Source organism: Tubulanus polymorphus, chromosome 4, assembly GCF_964204645.1.
Source record: "Tubulanus polymorphus chromosome 4, tnTubPoly1.2, whole genome shotgun sequence".
NCBI lineage: Eukaryota > Metazoa > Nemertea > Palaeonemertea > Tubulaniformes > Tubulanidae > Tubulanus > Tubulanus polymorphus.
In genome coordinates this window covers 10,543,173-10,562,133 of record NC_134028.1, presented here as the reverse complement: position 1 = coordinate 10,562,133, position 18,961 = coordinate 10,543,173, and the positions used below count along the sequence as shown (strand labels likewise).

The following is an 18,961-nucleotide window of genomic DNA, read 5'->3' as shown; positions in this document are numbered from 1 at the left end:
ATATTTGGTTTTAGGGCATTTACGTTTTTTGTTGATTACGGAATCAACGTTGAAAATCATTTTTATCCGTTTTAAAATCAAATTTTCAGTTTTAAAGCGATTTATTCCTCATAGTGATGGAAATAGGGCGTAAAAAACAGAATTCGTCCGTTACTTTTTTTACAGTGTAGGGCTATAGTCGGTGTATAAGTCGAGTCGCTTCTTCATGTGTTTAGATAGGCCTATGTCACATTGAAAACAGTGCCGATGTCATTCTCATAGTAGTTGAGAGTCTTTACCACTGTTTGCATTATTAAATCATTGGGATCTGTTGTTTCTAATATTAAATTACAAGATTAGTGCTCATTGTTTGTATCCACGTGTTGAATGTATAGTGTATACGTTGAATGCCGCGCGCCTGTAGTCTAGTATTAGACTCACTGTGTATTAAGATAAAATCCCACTATTTACAGATTAAAAGAATTTAAAAACCAGAATTTATTTATTAAATCTAAAATATTTAAAAGACACGACTTTTCGATCTCACCCTAGAGATCATCGTCAGGTGTGAGAAATAAACACTGTGTATTGATTATTGGCACGCTGCCACAGCATCGCGGCTTATATGAACACTGTACAATGAATATACGCGGTTTTCTTTCTCTTTTGATTTTTAACATTAGTTAATTTTGAAACATTTCCAAACTATAAGAAACTATTTTTATAAACATCCTAAATTCTAATTGGTATATGAGTGTAGCCTAACATAAATTAATATTCCATTTCATCATGGCGACCTTGAACTCTAAACATCGTCAGTTTAAAACGATATCGAAAGTGTAGCCGGTGTATAAGTCGACCTACGTTTTTTGGACATGATTTTTGGTCTCAAAAACTCGACTTATACACCGGAAAATACGGTACAAGCAATATCAAATTTTTATTTTTTTGCCAAAGTTTTTGGCAATTTGAAAGCAGGCCCGTGTCGAGGGGGAGGTTCGGGGGTAGCAAACGAACCCCCTAAAATTTTCTAAATGCAGTTTAAAAAAATTTGGGTCAAGATTATAAAAAATAACTTAAGAAAAATGCTAAATATTTGATACTTAAAAATATATTAACTAGAAATATTTACAAATTTCAATTCAAAATTCAAAGATTTTCCAACAATAACCTACATGAAAAACACATAGTTTACCCTTTCAGTGCTGACTAATCAATACCCTACAGTGCTGGAGATAACTTAAAGGGTAACTGACACTTTTTAAAAGATTTTCTACTTTTTACACTAAACGATATATTATAGTATACAATAAGGCTAGGTGATTTCATAATTGGACAAATCTTTTCAATCTAGTCAGAATTGATGATTTTGATGTTCGCGCACCTGTTCAGTGTATACATTGCTTCTGCTGAACGCGTGGTACTGTGTCTATTAATAGAACTACGTCACTAAAGTAACGGCTCGGAAATGATGTCTATAGAAATGAATAGGAAATAAGCTACAAGAGCAATTCAACTTAATTTTATACCTATTTGGCATTCGAATTGAGACAAAATGCCTCTTGATTTTGAAAGTCTACATATTAATGATTATACTTAACTGTTGAATGGACCATATCCGTTCCAACTAAGCGCAAAAATAGGATTTGAATAGCAATCCATGGCATTTTCTAGTAGACAGCAGGGAACACGGATGTTTAAATCATCGTTTTGTAATATCATTTAGTGATAGTAAGTAAGATCATGGTTAGATCTAAGAATATTTTGACTAATGAACTGATGATGAAACTTAGACAGAATTAGCCGCAAGAATAATTTCAATTCTTTTCTTGAAATATACCTCGTATTGGTAGCGGCTTTGGTCACAAAATAAGAATATTTCCTCATCCATCCTATTTTAAAACTTAGAAATAACATTTGTGAAAGATTTGTGATGTAATCTATCAAAACTCTTCTGCAGCGTGAAACTTTAATCGAAAAACATTATTCCTTTGAATATTTGTTGTAAAGCTGTAGAAATTTATGAAAGTTTTTGTAGAGTTTTGAAGTGTTAGTTTTAAAACTAGGCCTACTTAGTCTTAAATGACTTTGAAAAATAGTAAACGAATATGAATCTATTTATTCTTTAGCGAGATCGAAATCTGTGATTACATAAGACACTGTAGTATGCTTGTGGTGCTGAACTATAGGTGAACTATGGAGCAGCAGTAACAGTGCTGAGAGCTTAGCATAGTGTACTTTAAAATAGCTTCATAGCAGCGGATTGAAATCTGCATCTTCAATTTGATCGATTTAGCCTATTCAAATTACTCATTGATTCTTTGAAATAGGTTTATGCAATAGACAATAGATCCTTTTAACTCCCTGGCCAGTTTCAAAGCTGTAAAACAATCTGGCATTGAGATATAACAGAAAATACACGCAGTTTCCTCAAAATTCAACACATTTCTATAGACGCTATTTCTCAGCTCTGCCTGTAATGACGTTGCAGCGCGCACCTGCTGATTTAGCCGACGCTGAACAGTAAGCGATGTAAACAACGAAATGAGGTCAAAAATCTTGTTACAAAATCACAAATTGCGCGTTAACTAAACATTTTGGAACAGAACGGTTGAAGATGAGTGTATAGATCAATAGAATACATCATATTTTGAAATAAAAAAAAAAGTGTCAGTTACCCTTTAAAATTTTGTAAAAATTCCACCCTAGTGTGTTGAATAACGGGAATACCACTATAGTGCGTCTACACCGCGCCGCAGTGTATTGTTAGTTACTAATATTTCACTATTTTTGACAGGTGCTACCACCATCTAATAGAGGTAAAGACTAATTACTACTTACATCAATACACCGCAGTGCGGTGTACTAGCAAAATCCATCACCAGTTCATACATTGCCCTGCAGTGTAGATGCGCCGAAAGGGTTAATCGGATTTAACTTCATTCCGCTGAATGAGTTTATACAGTATCCACAGTAACAGCAGGCAACAGGATACGGTAACAAAGATAGTGGCTGAGAGAACTACAGGTAAATCGCCAGTATTTCCGATAGGTACTGTTACAATCAGTGATTCAATATCCTATAAAATACAAACTATCGATCATTAAAATCATTACAATTGAAAGTTCAGTATCATAACCAATAATACTTACAGTAGAATAGTGTATAAGATTCCATCTACATAAGCTAGCATTGTTTGCATAACAAGGAGCTTCTCTCTGAGTTGAGATATGGGAAGACTCAAAACCTAAAACGTGAAGTTATGTAGAAGAGTCAAATTCTAAAAAAATTATTAATAATAAGGTAACATGAATTAAACAACATGATAGACAAGACGAAGTCCACGAGCTGAAAGGTGACTTCTGAAAGTAGTATCAAGTTTCCGCCGCACTATGGTTCTGTGTCTGAATAATTTCACATAGGAATATCGACAAATCTCATGGGCTGCTCCACGGCGAAGCCTGACACCAGCTGAGAAATTCTCTAGTCATCTGTGACAACTGGACACCCTGCTGAGCGGAGGGTAGCCCTTGATAGTTGAAATCTGCTGCTTCTTTTGATGAAACAACAAACGAAGGATATCAGCCAATGATGCTACAGTGGGATGGCGTGGATCAACCTGCCTCGCCTCACACCAAGCACAGAAGTGCTCCCACTTGGCCTCATAGACGATCCTAGAGGAGGGATGATTTGAAGTGACGATGAGCTTGGCACCCCACATGCTCGAGATGCTGCTGGACAGTTGCCACACGTACAGGTTCAGCCACTGTTCAACGCTGTTGGTGCCTTTGAGACAGGAGAGATGGAAAGACTGGCAGTCACCCGAGGTGATTGCACAGAAGATGGTGGAATCATGTCTGGGCAAGCCAGCAGGGAACCACCAGGACCATTGTCGGACTGTCCTGAGAGTCCTGCTCAACAAACGTATGCGTGGAGACCGTCCCAGTGGAATGACAGCACGTCCGATTTCCAGGCTACAAAAAACGTTCTCAAAAACACCGCCACACCACTCGTCTTGAAGTTCAGAACATCCAGAAGTCGTTCAACCACGAGAGGTCTATTACTGTGCCCCTGCCCCCTGATAACTTGAAAAAGTTGAACGGGTGCGAAAACCAACGGAGCGAGCGTTGGTCCCTTAGAACCTCCAGAACCCCTTTTTCTAACAGCTTGTGAAACCTGGGTCTCATGTCCGGTGGGTTCCTTTTTGAAGGGAGGGCGAGAGCAGAATTTCAGGCTTCAGAATTTCCAAACCCCTTGGTGGAGCAGAACGATCTAAATAGAAACACAACGCACGCACAGGACATAATGTCTTGTCTGGAAGACCCGATTCCACTCGATGTTTTAGGGCTTCAGTTCGCCATTGACGACCAACTGAGCCTGGTCGTCGGTTCTTTGCCAAAAACTCCAAAGCAGGCCGCAGCGAAACAAATTCCTTCGCTGGCTCGAAGACAATATGACCTTGTCGCACTGAAAGCGCATGAATCTCAGAGCGACGGGCCGAGCAAGCTAAGAACGGCAGGAATACAGTCTTTTCAACAAATTCGCAAATGACGCTGCAGAAAGAGGTTCAAATGGAGCCTCCATTAACTTCTTCAAAATTACAGACAGATCCCATGGTGGAACTATCCTCGGTACCCGAGGCCGGGAAATAGAAAAAACCCTGCAACAAGCTGGGATATCCGATGATCTCCTGTTACATTTGGCCGTCCAGAAGCACGCAATGTATGAGAAATCGCGGAGCGGTAACGTTTAATAGTTATAATCTGCCAATTGAGCTACAGAGGGTGAGCATGGATCAATTTCCCCTGCAGCACACCAATCCGCAAAATGACCCCATTTGGCATCGTAAATGGTACTTGTTGATGGCCGCTTAGATCCTGCTATAAAGGAGGCAGCCTGTTCTGAAAAGCCTGAAGCTGACAAGGATCACTGGACAATGGCCAGGCGAGCAGATTTAACCACTGGCTGTTTGGATGATGCCGAAAGTTCCCCTGAGACAGAAGCGATGGGAAATTCTGAAGAATCCTGGGGTTGTCGCACAGTAGGTTGAGAAGTGGTAGGAACCATTTCTCAGCCGGCCAACACAGGGTTCATAGCCTCCAGGCCCAACTTAATTCAAGTACTATTTTCTGAAAAATACCATATAAACACTACTATTTAAGGCGAATTTATTGCAATGAAAATTCCTTTATTGCAGAAATTTAAAAGAAGTACAAACGCAAATCATCATAAAGAAACATCCACGCGTAGCAGAGTACTTGATAACTTTGGAATCTTTCAGCTTTATTTTAAGAAAGATTTTCTACATGCATCAGAAATAAATAACTTTAAAACAAGAAATCTGTGGGCCTTTCAACAGAACTACAGGTAGACCTCGCCATCAAAAAGCTATACTATCGAAAGCAAAAATAACAAAATTATACAAAATTAAATTACAGCTCATCTACCTATTTACAATCGATTAATTTGCTCCTTTTGAGTTTCGATGGCTGAAATTAGCTCTTTAGAGCCGCTTCTCCCATCGAAGATATGTAAATGGTTTTGGCGCATATCTTGCACCTAGCTTCTGTTGAAATTGGTCTGCGTTGAATCCAACTTTTGTATGATTCATGCACCAACCAGGAGTCAGAGAAATGGCACTTTCCCATACTGGCCTATCTAATTTTGAATCCAACAAATTTCGATGACCGGCTTAAACGTCTAAATGATAACAGCTTAACGCTTAATCATGATCAGCTCGGGATACCCTGACATAAAAAATCACTTTTCGATAATGCTCCAAAGATCGTCAAAATCAAGAACAGTCTTTATATTAATTTGAGGTCATTATTTACTACCAATAATCTATTTAGAATTATTTTGAAGTATTTTGTTTGTTTATTTCATCACAACGGCATTTGTATATATGCGGCGCGCGACAGCGGTAGTGCCGCCACGTGTCTACTAATAGATTTGTATACGCATTGTCAGCAGTGAGCCACGTGCCTAATACATTTGTACTGTATATATACACAAGTCAGCAGTGTATACGTGTCTATAGTACGCTGACAGTACAGAGTCACAGCACTCTCACACGTGGTTGGCAGTGCGCGGGCATATTGAAGTCAATACAACAAAATAATTGACAAAATTTGGACAACATTAAAAATTCAAGGACTTCCAATGATTTTTACTGAAATTTTGAAAATTCAAGCATTTTCAAGGCCTTGAAAACGCATTTTGTGATTCAAGCACTATTAAGCACTTTCCAGGATCGCTACGAACCCTGCAACATGGTGCTACCAGAACTATGTTGCAATTGACTGATCTCTGTATTTGATCTAGCAAGCGCGGGAGGACTGGTGTGGGCGGGAACGCATACGCATGCATCCCTGACCAGTCCAGAGAGAAGGCATCGACCCCCCACGCTTTCGCGTCTGGAAATGGGGAAACAAAAAGAGGACACCTCCGATTGAACTGGGTGGCAAACAGATCCAGCAGCGGATTGCCAAACATGTCTCGAACCCGATCGGCTAATTCTTGGTGGAGAACCCATTCTGTCGCAATAGCCTGACCTCGACGAGAAAGAGCATCGGCCATCACGTTCCTTTTCCCTGCTAAATGTGCCACAGTCAGGGACACGCCCTTTGTCTGGCACCAAAGAAGAATTTTGGCCGACAGACCCGTGAGGGTTTCTGAGTGAGTGCCCCCTTGGTTCTGAAGGTAAGCCCTCACTGTTGAATTGTCTGTGGCTAACCAAACGTGGTGGCCCTCCACTCTCCTGTGAAAGAACTTCAGGGCCTTCCACACGGCCAGCATTTCTAGGAAATTTATGTGGTTGGTGGCCTCGTAGTGAGACCATCTCCCGGCTTTGACTCGGTTCTCCAGATGTGCCCCCCCCATCCTTGGTGACTGGCATCCGTGAATACACGAACTGGAGCCTCTAACGGGGCTAGTGACACCCCGCGCCGAAGATTCGTAGTTGCTGCCCACCACTGAAGATCCGGACTTAGATCGGTTGGAGGTACGGGAATCAAGGTCTCCCAGTTGCCCTTCGACCGAGACCAGAAGACCTTCCAATATTGTTGCAAGCGCCTGCTTCTGAGGCAGCCTAAGGGCACCACCAGACCCATGGAGCTGATGGAGCCTAGAAGCCGTGACCAGTAACGAGCTGTTCTCGGGGTTGTGGACACTCCAACTACAGCCTCTTGAAGTTCGGCTACTCGAGCCATAGACGGAAAGACTTCGCCGATTCGGAGATCGAAGTCCATGCCGAGATAAGTGAACTGTTGGGCCAGCGTCAACTGAGATTTTTCCCTGTTTACGCGGAACCCCAGCTGATGGACGGAGCCCTTGAATCACGTCCTTGGGTTTGGTCATCCGGAACCTTGGAATGCCTAGGTGCCGATTGAGGGATGACAGATCTATCACCATCCGTTGACCCCCTGTGGCCTTTGGTACCATGAATATTTGAGAAAACCAGCCGGGAGAATGTTCGTTGCAAACTGGTTCTATCGCTCCCTTCTCGGCCAATTCCTTGAGAGCCGGAGAGATTAAGGCCCCCTGACCCGGTTTTGGCCGCATGACGGGAGGTGACCTCGTCAGGCGCGGTCGCCTTAGGAAACGGAGATGGTAGCCACGAGAGATGACCTGGGAGGGCCAACCGTCTCCGAAAAGGTCGGACCAGTGGGTTGCTGCCTGCTGCAGACAACCTCCCACTGGTCCCGAGAATTCATTTCGAGTTTTTCCGAAAGGAAGAGCCCCTTTTTGGAGCCTTCCCCTTGCCCCGATACGAACCGGAACTGTTACGACTGGACGAAACTTGACGCGATTGTTGAAGTTGCGCGCTAGTTCTCCAACCGGCATCCGAGTCCGGAGGGCGATAAGCTTCCATTGACTCACCCACCTGCTGTGGGCTTAGCGCAAGTTGCCCCGTGTTTGACAAAAAACTCACTAATCATTGCTCTAAATGGCATGTCCCCCACTGGTTCAGATAAAACTGAACGGGACGGAGATACATTGCGAGCCAGGGAAGTCCCCATCGTATGGGGCAAACCAAAATTGCTTGCGACAGGAACGACCCCAGAAGGAATTGCCGCTTCTGGGACCGGATCCTCATTGAAATCAGACCCTACCCCAGCATCCAGGAATTCAGTGTCAGAATTCTGAACAACTGAGTGGGCTGGCGAACTTCTAACCAGACAATCAGGAATTGGCTTACCTGTTGTAGAGGTTGTAGCGACTCACTGCGACGACGATAACCAGTTTAAAATTTTCTCTTCAAATACATGGAAATCCTTCTGAGTCAGGAATTTTCCAGTATCCCGACGATCATGCCAACTTCGGTGACGGTCCCTCGAACGGGATCGAGACCTACTAGAAGAATCGCCTTCATCGCTAAACGACGTCGACGAACAATGAGAAGACCGACGGCAAAACTTCCTGCAATAACGATCGTAATCCCTCTCGCGATCAAACCTTGATCTGCGAGGAGACCTTGCGCGTTTAAGCTCACGGCGTCTGGATCTAGTGGGAGAGCGAGCTCTATCCCCAAGCGACAATCAGAATCAGACGATGTAAGAACCGGAAGTTTTGAACCGGGTGACGTCTGGACCGGACCGGTACCGACCGAACCGGTGCCGGTCGATCCCGACTACCGCGGCATGCTCGGTTCAGAACATATAGTCTGAACCGGCTGAACCAATGAACGACCAGCGACCGGTGCCGGTGAACGGTGAAGCCGACCGTGCCAGAACGATTGGCGACCGCTCCGGTATACGATTAGAAATAGAATTAGAGACGTCAGTTGGCACGTCGGCCGAAACCGACGAATCCCTACTATTAACTCGACGACGATCTCTAAGCTTGCGAGTCTTATCGGCCCGAATCCAAAGGTCCTCGGACCAAACCTCGCGAATCTTGCAAGGATTACTCCTTGCACAGATTTGTCCAGATTTACGCCTGTACGACGCACACAAACCGTGATCATCCCAGGCACCGAACAAATGCCCACAGCCCTCACCGCCACGATGTTGACCCTTAGAAGGGGGCAGCATAATTATTTCGGTCAAAATAATAAATTCAATTCAATTAAATTATATTGGTAAATTATTACGGTCAAATAGAAACAAGGGATAGCCCCCAAACCGAACGGACTCACCGTTACGAGAGTGATAACTCCCTTAAATTCCTAATTCCTTTAATTTTCTTGGCGAAAAAATCCAATGCGTTCATGTACAAGAATGCCAAGAAAAAAGATGGCGGATTTCGCCGGTGGCTAAATGCAATACCGCAGGGCCGGGTCGTATAGAAAAACCATTGGCGATCAATCCAAATTTAGAAAATATTGGCAAAAATCATAGGAAAGGGTACAGTACTCGACGGAAATACTAGGGGTCCATGGACACTGTATTTTCCGACTAATGAGCCAATTTTCTAGCCTCAAATTTTTACCCCAAAAATATCATGAATGGCTTATTGGATGGATACGATCTGACCTAAATAATTACTTTCCGAACTATTTCACTCTAATGCTCCCAAAGATCATCAATATCAATAAGAATGTTCCATATTTATTTGAGGTAATTATTTACTACCAATAATCTATTTAGATCTATTTTGTTACTTTGTTTCTTTCATCACCTCACAGCACCAATCTAATACCGCAGCGCTAGTACATTTGTATATACGCACGTCAGCAGTCAGCCGCATGTTTGCAAAAGTAGGTTACAATACATGGATCTGTGTGTTAGTTTTTCACCTGAGCGAGTCTATATATAGCAGTGACTCGGCGAAGATAGTATATACAGCACTATCACGCATCAGCAGGCGCATATCATCAGCTTCATACATCGTCAATTAAGACAAAATAATTGACAACTCAGTGAATTAAAATCTCCAGATGCTGGGCCTCGGCTTATTGGGCGAAGCATAAAGAAATCCATGTAGGCCTATTTTAGGCTAAAAAACTTCCTTCGCCTTATTGGCCGAGTCGGCTTAATCATCGGAAAATACGGTATAAAGCTTTTATTCCTCAGTTATTCGGCTATTCAATGCCCCCTGGTGACCATATACAAGAACCAATCTCCTTGAAAATCATAGAACATGTCACAAGCTACAAAATTGCACTTCATTATGGTAACAAAATATGCCTGGGTACCAATACAATATGAAAATAGTAATTTCTAGGCTATTTAACGCCCCCTGAAGACCATATACAACAACTGATGACCGAGAAGCTCTTCACAATTATAGAGCATGTCATGACCTACAATTTTGCAATAGATTGTGGAATAAAAATATGCATAGGTACCAATAAAATATTCAACGGCCCCTGCTGACCATATACAAAAACCAATGACCTTGAAACTCAAACACAATCATACATATCATGTACAACATGTCTTATACTTCAACTTTGCAATTGATTGACACAAAGATGACAGCCAATTCTGTCACACATGACTGATTAAAGAATCTGTCTGCCATGTTTAAGGGCCTCGCTCAAAGTATACGCATCACGAATTTCAATGAAGAATGGCAAACTATTTGGAAGATACTGGTCTGGAAATTCAGGGTCAGGCAGCCATCTTGATTTGGATCGGCCAGTTTTTAGAGCAGAGTATGTATCTACTGTCCGTCACACTTGCTCCCCGTGCAACGTTTTGGTCCGTAATTTCGTTATTAATCGGTTGATCTGTAAATATTATGCATCAATTTGTTCAGTAAGGAATTTGCATTCAGAAATAAATCATGAACTGGCATAGATTTGTTTTTGTTTACAACTATCAGCGATAGTTTACCTAGCATACGCTCGCGTAATGCTGAAAAATGGCTTTTTTGGCCCGTCACATGGCGCCACCTACTGTATTTTGATATGCTAATGAGCAGGTGATGACGTCACTGTAACGTTTCCGAGCGTCCGCGGAGCGGATTTTTCAGCATTGCAGGAGCGTATGCTGAGGAAACTATCGCTCATAAATGAAAACAAAACAACTTTTAGTAAAAATTGTTGTTTATTTCTGAATGCAAATTCCTCACTGAACAAATTGATGCTGAAAAAAGGTAGATAAACCGATTATTAACAAAAGTATGGACCAAAACGTCGCACAGAGAGCAGGTGTGACCGACAGTAGGGAAAATACCATCCTCCCTCTGCAGGGACTCGAACCTGATGGCATGGCTACACTCAGCCACGGCACGAACCCCTGCATCAGTAGACCGGGTGTGCAGGTACATGCGCAGCTATCCGAACGAAAACTGGCGGCACCAATCAGATTGCTCGTTGTATAATCGTTGAGGCAAATTTCAAGGAAGAACTATAAATGGGAAAACCCGGGCTAAAATAAAACGGGATTTCTGATTGGCTAAAAATCACATCATCTGAACTGCGCATGTATCTGCGCACTCGGTCGATTATGGCAGGGTTTCGTGCCGTGGCAATCTCGATGCCATCAGGTTCGAATCCCTGCCGGGGGAGGATGGGAAAATACATGTATAAACCTAACTTCAAGACAATCCAGTGAAGCGTATTCAAAACTTCCCAAAATAATCAAATTCCATCTACGGATGTCCAATCGATGAGACGAAAGGTGAATGCAATAGCCTGCTGGGACGATAGCCATCAAAGTCCCAAGACGTGGGCTAATAAATGTAATTGGGAATTTTCAACATTTTAAGGGCCCTTCTAAAATTCAAGGGGGTATCCATACCCTGTTGGACACCCACCTCAATCTACTCGTGACATAAGAACTTTACCTTTACATCTGACCAGTATATGTGGTTTATCAATCGCGATGGTAGCTGAATGACCGCTTCCTGCTTGATGGTACCGTAAATGTATTGGTAGTACTATTCTTGTCCACCAGAAGTCACTATTGTTGAGTTGCAATTTACTGAATACATAAACTTTGTGTGGTGGTGATTTATAATCTGGTTTCTCTATATCTATATCCATATCTGGCAATATCTGTAAAGGCAATGATGTATACATTTATGATTTGCGAAGTAGTACACTACGGACTTGTAACCTGTAAGTTGTAGGGGGAACTAGCTGAACCCAACAGGTACCTCGGAGTTCGAAGACAAGCCAATGACAACCATCTCCAAATTATCTACATGAATGGAAGTGTCCTTTATTCACAAAATATGATGGTTTATATACGTGAGCATGACAAACTGTGATAATTAATAACTATCAGTGGCAGACATGTTTGATAATAACTCAACAGGTGGTGACGTACTGATACAATAGACTCCGCATACCTCGGATCTGCATAGCTAAAAATATTGTATTGCCCGGACAGAAGTTGTAAAAACTTTTCCTCAATAATTCATTTACAAATAAATGTCTTGGTGTAGCTCAGAATTCTAGACATTGGTAAAATCGCACACCTCAGAACTATCTTTGAAAGAATATGTCAGAAATATCGCATACTTCAGAAATTCTGAACAAACTCCAAGACCCGATACATTATTTTTCTGCCATTGAATATGAACCGTCGCGCTTGACACTCCTGTCTGCACTACAATATTTCTCAATGAAAATGAAAGAATAGAATGAGTGTATTGAGTTAAAGTGTATTGCTGCGTGGTAATTTATAGACAATCAGTGCAAATTGTATGGGTCTAGCATCTCTCAGACATACTCAGTGCACAGAGACACATAGAAGACACTATCAATAGGGGTAGGTATTTCACCAGTTCCGATCCTCACACTAAGTTTCATGGAAATCCAAGAATTGTAGGATATATCATATTAACAAGATCATTCAAGATGGCTGCCCTGGCGGCCATATTTGATGACCTCCATTAGTAGGGTCGCACATCTCACTGGCCAAACCCATCCATTAAACTTCATGAAAATCAATCTAGAAAGCAGCAAAATGGGTTTTCTGCACAGCCTTGTTATATTCTTGATCTTGTCTGGATACTGACACAGCCCCATCATCATCGGTCATCGGTCAACACCGTTTTATAAAAAGAAGGTCTACAAACAGTCTATTAGGCCTACGTATTTGAAACCATGGATGACTTGACCAGATGGTTATTTGACTCCGGAAAATCGACTGTAATGCGTTAATTAGTCTTCATGGATACTACATCAGCAATTAACAAGCTATTAGGAAACGGTATTGTGATGGGTCGCTTACCGTAAAAACCGGCGTATAAGTCGAGTTTTTAACCCCTGATTTTACCACTAAATTATTGACCTCGACTTATACGCCGAGTACAGTCTTCTACAAAGTATTTTCAGGTCACAAGAAATATTGATTCTACCAGACAAAAAAGACAGTGTTCATCTTCTTACTGCTATAACAGTTTGAATAATTATTCATGATAAATAAAGTTATTTAATGAAAAAAACTTCTTTCATTTTGACACAGCTTCATTTAAAACCATGTATTCATATATGCGCGCTCATAGCAGCGCTTAATACATTAGGCTATATATAGCGTGTGACTCACACTACTGTATCACTGTATGGTAGTGTATTATACCTGAGTGTGTGTAACAGTCTATTGATTAACACACAGCAGCAATCAGGCTGACGTGTGGCGGCGTGCGTGAAGGCACACATCCTTATCAAAACAAACTATTCAATACAATGATACTAGTAATTATTCTTCTAAGAGAAGGGACTCGACTTATAAGCCGGATATATGTTAAAATCATGAAATGTAGGTCTTAAAATCGACCTCGACTTATACGCCGCGTAGACTTATACGCCGGTTTTTACGGTAAATGGCTCAGCAGTTTTCTCCGAATGAAAATAGGTGGCCCAAATCGGCGGAACTGTCTCATCTTGGAAATAAGCACTTCTAACGTCACGCAAGGTAGTATCCTAAGTCGTCTTCTCTTCACTGTCCTGGTAAATGATATACAGAGTAATCCAAAATTTACAGGACCGAGTTAATTTCCAAAACGACCTAAACAAGCTGTGTTCCGAACATGGTCAGAAACATGGAAGATGAGCTTCAACCTGAAAAAGGCATAATATGGATACAAAGAAAACCCAGGGTCATATTATACTTTTCTGTTCAAGTGAGAAGATTATTGTGTTCGAATGAAGATTACTCATTATAACGAAAAGACTATTTAGTTCCACGAACGTTTTTTTTCCTTGGAATGAAAAACGCTTGAACAATATAACTTTTTGTTCGAACGAAAAAATTTTCATCCTGACAAAACAATTTGTTCGAATAAAAAGCTATGTTATTGTTCAAATGAAAAACTTTTTGTTCCAACAAAAACGATTTGTTGAGCGACAACAATTTTGTTCGAACAAATTTTTCCAAATAAGTTTTGTTCCAATGAAATCGATTTTGTTCAATGGAACAAAATATTTTTGGTTCGAACGAAAATCTTTTCGTTCTGACAAAAAAAAATTTTCAAACGAAAACTAGGGGTTCAGGGACAGCATGCCAACTTGGGAAGTCGTTTCAGATGCTCAACAATGTAACAATTTCAATATTCAACGTCCCATCCATAAACCTTAAAAAATTCAATGACCTCGAAACTCACCACAATCATAGAACATGTCAGAAGTTACAATTTTGTAATTGATTGTGGTAACAAAATATGCCTAGTTACCAATATGATACGGAAATACTAAGTTATTCTACTATTCAATGCCCCCTGGTGACCATATGCAAAGCCCAATGAATTTGAAACTCACCATAATTATAGAATATGTCATGAGCTACAACTTAGCAATTGATCATGGTAACAAAATATGCCGAGGTACCAATGTAATAAGGAAATACTAAGTGCTACTATTCAACATATAGCTACTGCGACCATATAGAATAACTAATGGCCTTGAAATTCACCACAATCATAGACCATGTCATGAGCAACAACTTTCCAATTGATTGTGGTAACAAAATATGCATAGGTACGAATATATTATAGAAATACTAAGTTATTGCATTGCTCAACGCCCCCTGGTGGCCATAAGAAAAAACCAATGACCTTGAAACTCACCACGACCATAGACCATGTCATAAGCTACAACTTTCCAATTGATTGTGGTAAAAAAATATGCTTAAGTATCAATTTAATGTGGAAAAACTTCTTTCCACCTACGAATGAGTACTGATGACACCAAGATGGCCGCCTATTGCGTCAAAATTGCCTGATCAAATATACCTGTCTCGGGTATGAGAGATCCCTTTCCAAAGAATACTCATCACAAATTGCCATAAAAAATTGCAAACCATTAGGAAGATACAGGACTCAGAATTCTGGCCAAAATTGACATTTTTGGGCACTAAAAAGGTCACAGGACAGCCATCTTGAGTCTGGTCGACCCACTTTTTCTCATGCTGATGGGCCCTTGGGGGATACAAATATATACAAATGATCAAGGTAATTGATGAAAGTGTCCTCAAAATTCCCTCGAAAACTTTGAAAATGTGTAAAAAGTGCTGATTTTGGCGAACAACAATGGCTGCCAGTCGGCCATCTTGAATCTGACAGGGCAAGTTTTTAGGCTGAAGATGTGTCTAGGGTAGATACATGTATAAACTGCTAAAGTCCTAAGTGGGCTAAAAAGCCTATTCACGTTTTTAACAAAAAATGTGGAATAAAAGTAATAATCACGGGAATATAAGGGTTTTCTGTGAAGAAACAGAAAACCCTAATAATAATCACGCAAATATCAAAAGGACAATTGATTGAACTTCCAACTTCTTAACTTCCAACAATAACTGGATTCAGTCTATGGACGGACGGAGAGACAGACAAAAAGTGAATGCAATAGCCCACTGAGACCAAAGTGTCAAGCGTGCTAAAAATAAGGCCAATTTCTACTCACTCAGGGAGCTGCAATTTTGACACAAAAATGTTCAGTTTGTTGCAGCTCAATTCAAATTTATCAAGATTGTTCATGGAAGTTGTTCCATGACGGAACCTTCCGTAGATGTATCTGAATGACTTTAAACCGATTGCCGATTGTTGTGAAGCAGTTGTTCTAAAATTGGGCCAGTAAAATCAGCCTGTACACTCCCATCGTAACAAAAGGCTAAAGATTCCATCAGTCTATTTTCATTATAGTGGTAACAACACGATCTAACTCAGTGGTTGCTGTAGGGCCTATGTATCTTTATAGCTATATGCACGAGCTGGCACAACGTCTATTTCTTTGGTGAAAACAATTACATGACCGTCAATAAACCCTTAAAATTTAAAATATGGTATGAGTAAGTCAGTAATTAGTTTGATTTGGTTTTAGTTAAAAGTCCAAGTTGGCCATGTCTGAGTCAGGCGAGGTTCACTGTTATCATATACCTGAGGTTCTTTGTACTGTTAGTTTACAAATGCAATCAGTTTGGTAAACTTATCCTGACAGGTCAAAATGTTCAAGTTCCCATACCTGTGGTCCGCTAAACTCTTCCAATTGTTGTATCTGATACACGTCGATATACACACTATTGGGAATAACTTCGTGTAGCGCAACATGACACCTGTCACCTGCAGAACTCAATTTTTTCTTTATTGGTAGTTTTATCTCAGTCACAAGATTCCTGGAAAATGGAAAGTGACCTAGAAAGCTTTTCCATGCAAATTGGAAGAAACAGTAGGCCAATTAGGCCCAGTACTTCAGGCCATCTCTACAAACTTACCTATGAAAACCATACTCCTCAATTGATCTGAACATGGTTGGCTTATTTTCATGAGTTGCAAATACCTCTATAATAAGCTCTAATATTAGAAACAATGAAGCAAACGACCTTTGCAGTGTCCATGCACTGATAATTCTTATCCTAACCATCTTAGTCTAGTATCGATATTTGGTAGGCCTAATTCAAACTATCACCATCTCATCTATAAAATAGAAATTAATCTTAGAAAGGAATACACATGTTGGGAACTACAGTCAAAACAGGCTACCAGATGTTTTTTTTAAAACAAAACGTCTATCTTGTCTTAATGTTCAAGTGTATAGTGGAACCTCGTTACACAAAAAAATGATACCTTGTTTCTCTGCTCTGCTGAGCTTAAAAGTTGACACGGCTGGCCGCCTATGTACCCAGTACATAACTTTTTTTTAAGTCGTGATCAATTCAACGAGAACAAATCTGGCAGCTATAGAAAGGAACTGATTACAAATTTCATTGTATTTTACAAAAATGACCCGGCCGCTGCGGAGAAACAAGGTATCAATTTCGTTTCCTTAATACAAATCTTATTGGAAAAAGTAAAATTGTTGTATCAAGCAGGTTTCGTATTAGGCCTATCGAAATCTTGATTCATATGAATAACTTAGCTGGGACATGTTGGAAATCAATAATCAACAGGCAGGCACGGATCCAGGATTTTTTCCAGGAGGGGGTTCACGAAAAATGTTTGGAGCGCGTAACTAACATGAAGTTAAGCACAGGGGGTGAGGGACAAACAATTTTGAAAATACACGTCTGTGAGGTTCATTCTGGGGGGATTCTTGAGGTGCATCTGTCAACTGCGAGAAGAAATGCGTGAATTGTAGCCTAATACATTTTCATAAACATGACAGGCACCAAGTGCATGTCATATCCGCCATGACAATAAGAGGGCATATACGGCATATTGTTTGGCCAAACATATGATATGGTATCGATTAGGCCGATGTGGTACTGTCCGCCCGCTTTGCCTCGAGTAGGCCTACATTCCATCAAGAAAACGATTGAAAATTATTTTTGGTTGCCCCCCCTCTGGATTCGCGGCTGACAGGTTCCATATGAAACAGAATCATGTAAGAGTTTCAACTGTGTGGCAAATAAAGTTTAAACTAATTTATCCTTTTGTATTGCATTGTCATCACTCGATTCGCACAGCTTCACTGCTGAATTAGGCCCTATGTCAAATCTGAAAACGATTGATGTTTAGATTTAAAGACTGATGATGACCCTCCACCAGGTTTTCTTTAACCCAGTAAACCGCAGAACGTCCATCAACGCTCGACTTGTATCTCCGCAGAACGATCGCCAATGTACGCTGTACTATAGCACCACTTATAGTTTGAGGGGGGTCATAGGCCAAACTTTTGACCAATTATTGACAAAATCTATACAGCAATAGAAAGCCTGTATAATTATCTTCAAACTAACTAATGGTTGTAGTAAAGCATCATTATCAGTAGTTTTCAGGATTTGTTATTCGACACATTAGACACATATAGGCCTATATGAAGTCGCCGCGTCTAATGGGTTAAGGGGTGCCATTGCACACCTTTAGGCCTATGAGCAATCCTTCAATACAGTATACTAGGGGTCCTGGGACACCATGTCCACTAGCGAAGTCAGGGGCGGTTCCAGGATCAACTGTACAGAACTTCAAACTAATGGCATAATCCATAACAGCCCCAAAGAAATCTAAAAAATTGCTGAGTGTGTGCAATATCCAAGGAATGCCAAGGGCATGAAACTTTCATGACTATAGCACGTGCCTTTAAATGCTACTGTCTGAATCCGCACCTGGAAGTGAAATGCTTACACCTTAAAGTCATGAAAATTTAGGCTAAGTATTTATTAAAAACTTGCATTTAGATAAGGCACCAATTTGAATTTTGTATTTTTTTCTCAATTCTCAATTTCATAACGACTCAGAGACAATTCAATTAAAGCTTTATTGATCCTCAGTGGAACATTAAAGGCCTTCTTATTTAAGCAACTCATATCCACACAGATCGAATCGTCCATTTAAGCAACACATTTATTTAACCAAATCGCTTCCTCGAGACGTTTTAGGCATTTTTGTTTAAGCAACTAGGTTAATTCGAATTCGACAGCCACGTATGAGCACGTGGTACAAATTGAATCGCCTTCAATAAGTGACTGAACCGCAACCTATACTTTCTGCGATTGTAACAACAGCCATTTTGTGTTTTGATTTATCAACATATGCACTAGGCACCATCTTGAAATGCGAACCTACTCGCCTGTACGTTTGAGTAAGCTACATTTGGTACTTGTGTTGGCCCTAATGCCTTTTGATTCGTTTGCAACAACACTGAAAAAACAAA

At 40.7% G+C, this 18,961-nt stretch overlaps 1 protein-coding gene across 5 annotated transcripts in view; it reads right to left on the bottom strand.

Annotated features, from left to right (window-relative positions):
- The window catches only part of LOC141904006 (uncharacterized), a 29,832-nt gene that overhangs the window by 8,990 nt on the left and 1,881 nt on the right, over positions 1-18,961 (bottom strand). For 2 of the 5 annotated variants that reach the window (XR_012619117.1, XR_012619116.1), the window contains exons 2-6: positions 16,584-16,785; positions 16,334-16,484; positions 11,716-11,926; positions 3,132-3,226; positions 2,821-3,058 (exon numbers count right to left, since the gene is read on the bottom strand). Coding sequence is in view for 3 of the 5 variants with exons in the window: in XM_074792439.1 (XP_074648540.1) it covers positions 2,903-3,058; positions 3,132-3,226; positions 11,716-11,926; positions 16,334-16,484; positions 16,584-16,732 (762 nt within the window). In the remaining 2 variants the exon portion in view is untranslated. Of the gene's footprint in view, positions 1-568; positions 3,059-3,131; positions 3,227-11,715; positions 11,927-16,333; positions 16,485-16,583; positions 16,786-18,961 lie in introns of those variants that run through there. The other 3 variants (XM_074792439.1, XM_074792440.1, XM_074792441.1) reach the window with 2 other exon arrangements.